This window comes from Mytilus californianus, unplaced genomic scaffold (genome assembly GCF_021869535.1).
Source record: "Mytilus californianus isolate M0D057914Y unplaced genomic scaffold, xbMytCali1.0.p SCAF_8, whole genome shotgun sequence".
In the NCBI taxonomy this organism is placed as follows: domain Eukaryota; kingdom Metazoa; phylum Mollusca; class Bivalvia; order Mytilida; family Mytilidae; genus Mytilus; species Mytilus californianus.
This window is the reverse complement of record NW_026262734.1, coordinates 3,105,310-3,112,719: the sequence shown is the minus strand read 5'-3', so window position 1 is coordinate 3,112,719 and position 7,410 is coordinate 3,105,310. Positions and strand designations below refer to the sequence as shown.

General features: G+C 34.5%; 1 protein-coding gene across 2 annotated transcripts in view; it reads right to left on the bottom strand.

The window, feature by feature from the left end:
• Positions 1-6,861: 6,861 nt before the first annotated feature.
• Positions 6,862-7,410, bottom strand: part of LOC127712266 (uncharacterized) — a 42,342-nt gene continuing 41,793 nt past the window's right edge. For both annotated transcript variants that reach the window (XM_052218632.1, XM_052218633.1), the window contains exon 10: positions 6,862-7,160. In XM_052218632.1, the coding sequence (XP_052074592.1) occupies positions 7,118-7,160 (43 nt within the window). In that variant the 3' untranslated portion in view covers positions 6,862-7,117. The remainder of the gene's footprint in view (positions 7,161-7,410) is intronic.

Below are 7,410 nucleotides of genomic sequence, written 5' to 3'. Positions count from 1 at the left end.
TTCTAACGTGTCAACGTCCAGATTCATTTGTATCGGGGATAAGCCGGGGTCATACATTCACTGTATTTAATGACGCCCTTAACAGGACATTTCCGATTAAAATTTGTCAAAATTCTGATCACGATAAAAAACTAGAGGCTCTAAAGAGCCTGTGTCGCTCACCTAGATCTATGTGCATATTAAACAAAGGACACAGATGGATTCATGACAAAATTGTGTTTTGGTGATCGTGATGTGTTTGTAGATCTTACTTTACTGAACATTCTTGCTCCTTACTATTGTCTCTATCTATAATCAACTTGGCCCAGTAGTAACAGTGGAAAATATTTTGTAAAAATTTACAAAAATTTACAAAATTTATGAAAATTGTAAAAAATTGACTATAAAGGGCAATAACTCCTTAAGGGGTCAATTGACAATTTTGGTCAAGTTGACTTATTTGTAGATCTTACTTTGCTGTACATTATTGCTGTTAACAGTTTATCTCTATCTATAATAATATTCAAGATAATAACCAAAAGCTGCAAAATTTTCTTAAAATTACCAATTCAGGGGCAGCAACCCAACAACGTGTTGCCTGATTGGTCTGAAAATATAAGGGCAGATAGATCTTGACCTAATAAACAATTTTACCCCGTCATATTTGCTCTAAATGCTTTGGTTTTAGAGATATAAGCCAAAATCTACATTTTACTCTTATGTCCTATTTTTAGCCATGGCGGCCATCTTGATTGGTTGGCCGGGTCATCGGACACATTTTTTAAACTAGATACCCCAATGATGATTGTGGCCAAGTTTGGTTAAATTTGGCCAAGTAGTTTCAGAGGAAAAGATTTTTGTAAAAGATTACAAAAATTTACGAAAAATGGTTAAAAATTTACTATAACGGGCAATAACTCCTTAAGGGGTCAACTGACCATTTTGGTCAAGTTGACTTATTTGTAGATCTTACTTTGTTGAACATTATTGCTGTTTACAGTTTATCTCTATCTATAATAATATTCAAGATAATAACCAAAAACGGCAAAATTTCCTTAAAATTACCAATTCAGGGGCAGCAACCCAACAACGGGTTGTCCGATTCATCTGAAATTTTCAGGGCAGATAGATCTTGACATGATAAACAATTTTAATTATGTCAGATTTGCTCTTTATGCTTTGGTTTCAGAGATATAAGCCAAAATCTACATTTTACACTATGTTCTATTTTCAGCCATGGCGGCCATCTTCGTTGGTTGGCCTGGTCACCGGACACATTTTATAAACTAGATACCCCAATAATGATTGTGACCAAGTTTGGTTAAATTTGGCCGAGTAGTTTCAGAGGAGAAGATTTTTGTAAAAGTTAACGGACGACGGACGACGGACGACGACGGACGACGGACGCCAAGTGATTAGAAAAGCTCACTTGGCCCTTTGGGCCAGGTGAGCTAAAAACGGCTGAATCTGTTTTGAAAGCATCCAGATTCTAGCAAATGTGATCCAACAGAGATTGAATAGACAGTGAACTGACGATGACGGAAGATAATTGTTAGAAACCAGTCGACATATTCGGGATGATCGGGTACTACCGAAACGCAATTCTATCACAGTCTGCTGTACCGCTTTGCAAACTGCTTTGTCTGGACTAAGTCGTATTTTGTTCTGTAATTGTTGGGACTCTGACATAAGTGTTTCATATTATTAACTGGACTGTTCCGGGATGGTTTCGGCAAAGACTGTTTGCATTCGGTAAGAATTGTATGCTATCATGACTAAATCGGCAAAGATCAGCCATAACAAATTTCTCAAAATCATGCCTGTTCCACGGGAAACCGTCCACAAAACACAGATTCCGATTTTGATCCGATATAGCAGAATGTGTCACGATATAGTCACCATTGTAATCCGACTAGACAAAATCGACTGAGTTTCCCGGAATGTTACGGGGAGGACCGAACTGTCGGGTGCTTGACCAACCTCGATGGACAATGCCCGATCCGTAGGACTCTGTAACGAACGTATACGACTGCGTTTAGACAATGAAAGGACATTCCAGATCAATCAGGATAGTAATCCGACTCTTTCACTTTTCGTGTACCAGCTCTGTCTGATCTCAAACGGGAGCCATAATTGGCGCTGTGTGAAAGCCGCATTACTTAACAAATAAATGTTATTAATGAAATGCAGAGATGATGTGTATGTACATGTAAACAATAAAAATATTGTCTCTTAAGCTAAATTGTCATAATCTAAATATTAACCTACAAATCAATTCATGTTTTCAGTTAGCCTCTCTGGTTTCCCATCATTCTACCACTTCACCTACGATAATTATCTTTCACTTCATTGTGTACAGAATTTGGTTGCACTATTGGCTCAATGTCTAAATCGGCATGCTCAAATACGTCATTGTTTTTGTTGTCCATCAAATGTTTTCTATTTCTTCTGTACATTTTGCATATTCTGTTTTTACAATACACGAATGCAAACTGTGTTTTGAATAACGACTGCTGGTTCCCAACTCTTTTCTCTTTGCAAGAGGGGCGAAAGATACCAGAGGGACATTCAAATCCATAGATCGAAAACAAACCGATAACGCCATGGCTAAAAAAGAAAAAGACAAACAGACAAATAATAATACATAAGACACACATAGAAAACTAAAGACTAAGCAATAATTGGGGGTAATCTCGGGTGCTCCGGAAGGGTAAGCAGAGCCTGCTCCACATGTTGAACCCGTCGTGCTGCTTATTTTTATTACAAACCAGGTAAATAGTCTAATTCGGTAGGTCACAATCGTGAAATAAAAACGGGATTGTAGTAACAACATAAGGAACATATCCAATATCATCTGTAAAATGGATATTTCATAACGGTCAACAAACAAGTTCTCAATTGGGAAGCTGAAATCATCTCTTTTGTCGTAAAGTTTTGTTTTCAACCAACCCTCATTGTCAATTTCTAGATGTTAGTCAAGATATGAGGCAGACTTGACTGTATCTGTTGTATCCTTTATCTCTAGTTCGATGGGATAGATGCTTGCAACATAGTCACCAAATTTTGAATTATTTAGTGAGAGTACATCATCTATATAGCGAAAGTAAAGTAAAAGAATATTGCTAACTTCTTTTCTTTCTTCCTAAGAAGTTCCTGTATGAAGTCAGCCTCATAAGAATAAAAAAGTAAGTCGGCAAGACGAGGGGCACAATTGGTTCCCATGGGAATGCCGATAGTTTGTTGAAAAACACGTCCTCTAAACGTAACAAATACATTGTATGTTGTCAATCAAGAAATCAAGCATCTTCATACTGTCATTTTTAGAGAATTTTTGTTTGAATCAGAGTGATTTTTTACAAAGTAGGATTTATCCCTCCATAAGACAAGATACTAGTATCTACGTTGGTTATTCTTTTTAATGGAACAAAGCAGTACCAACTCTTGCAATTTGTATTTTAGTTTGGTATTGGGAATACTTGTGTAAAGTGAAGAAAAATCAATTGTTTTAATACTATCGCAAGATGAAGGAGTCTTAGATTATATGTACTAAACATAATCCACGGATTTTTTTAGTAATCACATCTGATTCACGTCACCTCTAAAATAGGCAGTTTCACAATAACTTTGAAGCCCGGATTTGGTTGCTGATAAAATTGATGTTATTAATTTAGAAAGAGGTTTCGTGGCGCACTTGGAAGACCCAGCAATATTATCCAATACAGTGATGGAAGATCCAGTTCTTCATCGTTGGTTGAAATTCCAAAGGAACATAGAACAGACCTATGATTATCCAAGATCTCCTATTTGGTAAGTGTCGTGGGGGTATATGTTGAGTTTTCAGGTGAATTGTCATAACCTAATTCATTTACATGTAACAGGCAGTTTATGTTATGAGATTTACACACAAAAACGATGTTGCTTGGGGATTGATCTGAACATATACATTGTCATTAACGTTCAATTTTGATAGTTCTTTGGTTTTCTTATCATAATACAGTTTTTGTTACTCTTGTTTTTTTAACAAACGTGATTCGAAGTTACGAAGTAACTTCTTCGTAATCGGCAATTTTGTTTTACAACGGCGACCCATCAATAGTCTAACGGAGTAGTTCGGAAATTCAAGACACTCATATACGGATCCTTTCCTTCATGTTCGGCTTTCTTTAATAGTTGTTTAATGTTTTAAACTGTCCTTTCCGCTAAAACATTGCTTTGAAGGATATCATCATATTGAAAATCGACGACAACAAAGTGAAAGCGATAACCGAGATGAAATCACCAACAAGCAAAAAAGAACCTGAACGATTTCTTGGAATGGTGACGTATATAGCCAAATTTGTACCAAAATGTTTATCAAACATGGCAATGTGAAATGCCCTCTCTTTATTGCTCGATTAAGATCTTTAGGTTCCAAACATATCCTCAATTGACCATCTGCCTTCTCTCCAATAACTATTGAACTAACCCCTTCAACAGGATGTTCCACTTTTTCCAATATGCCTAATTTTTCCATTCTCTCTATTTCAGATTTTAATCTTTCTTGCCGAGCAATCGGTACTCTTCGCGGTGGATGAATAACAGGATTGATTGAAGTATCTTATTCAATATGATGGTATCATTCTCATTCACATATTCCTTCAAATAAATCACTATTTTGCTTCAAAAAAGATTCGGCACTTTTCTTAACTGACATATCTCTATTAATTAGATTTATTTTTTGCAAGCACTTAATCCTAATATACATTAAGCATTGAAATTTACAACCGCGAATTTCATTTTTTTTTAAATTTTATGTTTATGAGTAGATATAAGAAGATGTGATATGAGAGTCATTGAGACAACTCTCCATCCAAATCACAATTTGTAAAAGTAAACCATTGTTTGTCAAAGTACGATCTTCATCACGGAGCCTTGGCTCACACCGAACAGCAAGCTATAAAGGGCTCCATAAATGACTAATGTACAACCATTCAAACAGGAAAAACCAACGGCCTAATCTATATAAGAAAAACGAGAAACACTTATGAACCACATCAACAAACGACAACCACTGAACATCAGGTTCCTGATTTAGGACAGGTGCAAACAAATGCAGCAGGTTTAAAAGATTTAAACGTTTTTAAGGTACCAACCACCACCCTAACCTGAAACAATAGTCTAACATCACAACATAGAAAGACACAGTAAAAAATATCAATTGAAATGGCTTAACTAAATCAAAAGACATTTTAACACAAACAAGTGAACATACACTGAACGAATAAATTTAATCTATGACACAATTCAAATACAACATACATTTTTCTAGCTTATTTTTTCTCTCACCTTAACATATTCCTTATCTTGTTTTGGTCGGAATAATCTTTTTATCTCTTTTCACTAATTGCAATACTTTGTACGGAAATACATTTGCTTGTGAACCCGTATCCAATTTGAACTTCTGCTTTTTTCCATTCAAGTTCAAATTCACCATCCAAGAATTTTCATTTTTCTTCTGATTTTCGATACATCCAATGTAGAATTCGTCCCTGTTGTCGATTTCTTCTTAATACCATGTATTCTTCTGCTTTTGCACATCTTATAATGGATGATGTATACACGTTTTTCCGTAATCTGCACAACTTCTCGGTAGATGTTCCGTTCTGCATTTCCTGAATTCGTTTTTCTGGTTTTCGGGTTGTCTTTGAGAGAATCTTTATGTTGCTGTTTCACTTTTTGTTTGTGTCCTGATTAGTCTTTCCTCTTTGCGTGTACTGTTTTTCACCTTCAGTTATGGATTTTAATCGTTGTTATGAAACTTCCGATGAGCGGCATATGTCAATTGACTTTGCGAGTGTCAAGTCTGAAATTCTTAGTAATCTTTCGCAAATATTGTGACTTAGTATACCACATACTATTCTATATCTTACTAAACTGCCCCATAACTGTCCAATGCAGAGTAACAGTGAACATAGCAATTTTTCTGCTTTTGCGTAGCACTCAAAAATGTCTAGATAAAACTGGAATTTTTGTTTCCATTTTCTCCATCTCGAATACATTTCCCTCTAGACTTAAGGCTATGGGTGGTTTCAGTTGATCAATTTTGGTAGTTAAATCATTCGTTTTTTAATTGACACCATATTATATTTTATTATGATGCATACATAGGTCTGTATTTATCTAATACATATTTCAAACTACACTGTATTTCAAGCTACACATCAAGATATTATATTACAACAGTAAACGTTACTAATACAGATAACATGTGTTAAAGCAGTTAAGAGTCTGAAGTCAGAGTACCATGAGAACTGTTAGATTATATTGATAATTTTTATAGATATGATGATAGATATGACAATAGTGAAACAAATACACATTTGCTATTTAACTGTGTATTTAACACACTCTGGACATGGTTATAGATTGAAAATGGTTACAATGAAAACAAGATCAGATTATTTAGTTTAGAGTGTAAAATGCTTGTTTATTGTAAAATTGAAAAATCAAATCAGTTTGAATGTTGCATACTGAAATAGCACGCTCTGTTTCTACTAAGATTCGAACGGTAGGGAAAATGTGTTTTGTATTATTTTGTTGTGTTTAAGCTTTTGATTTTGCCATTTGGTAAAATAATTTCCGTTTTGAATTTCCCTTTGAGTTCGGTATTTTTGTTCTTTTACTTTGTATACATACTAATAGGGGTGAAAGGAATTAATTTGTTTATTTGTTGTACTTTTATGTGTGATGTTCGTCTGTTTTTGTTTAAATTATTTTTTTGAATTAAATACTTATTTGTTTTTGACATCATTGTGTAAATGAAACATTGTATCTAATACATGTGTACATTTGTTGATTATTTTGTTAGTACTATAGGAAGATTTAATCAGGACTAGTACGATACTCGTCTATATATTAGAACCGCAATTTATTTATATAGGCAAAAGTATATTGAAGATTTGAAAAAAAATAACCTGATAAACCGGCATTTCAGATATTTTTTGAGGAATAGATCATTATCCATGAAAAATTGTTCATAGTTATTCCCTTCTTCCATTTTAACAGATCTTCCGTTTTATTTATTTTCACGTAAACAAGTCATAGTTACAGACAGTATAGTTAATCATAAAATATAATCAAACAGAAAACGTTTTTAGCTTCATAGTTCCAACATATGGTGGCTTTCTTCGGAAACAGGCTGTCTGAAAAATATTCAAACAGATGTTCATGCTTATGTTCATGACAGGGCTATCAACGATCCAAAAATGCTATTTATATTTACCTGCACATAAATGGACAGTAGAAAATTGATATTTTTTAACGTGTATCTTGATTTTGAATGTAACAAGTAAAAGTGCTTTCCTCTTGTTATTGGTTTAATATTATGTGTGCATGCATTATTGGTCTGGACTGTAGTTCCCGGCGATACAATTACCATCGCTAATGACATAA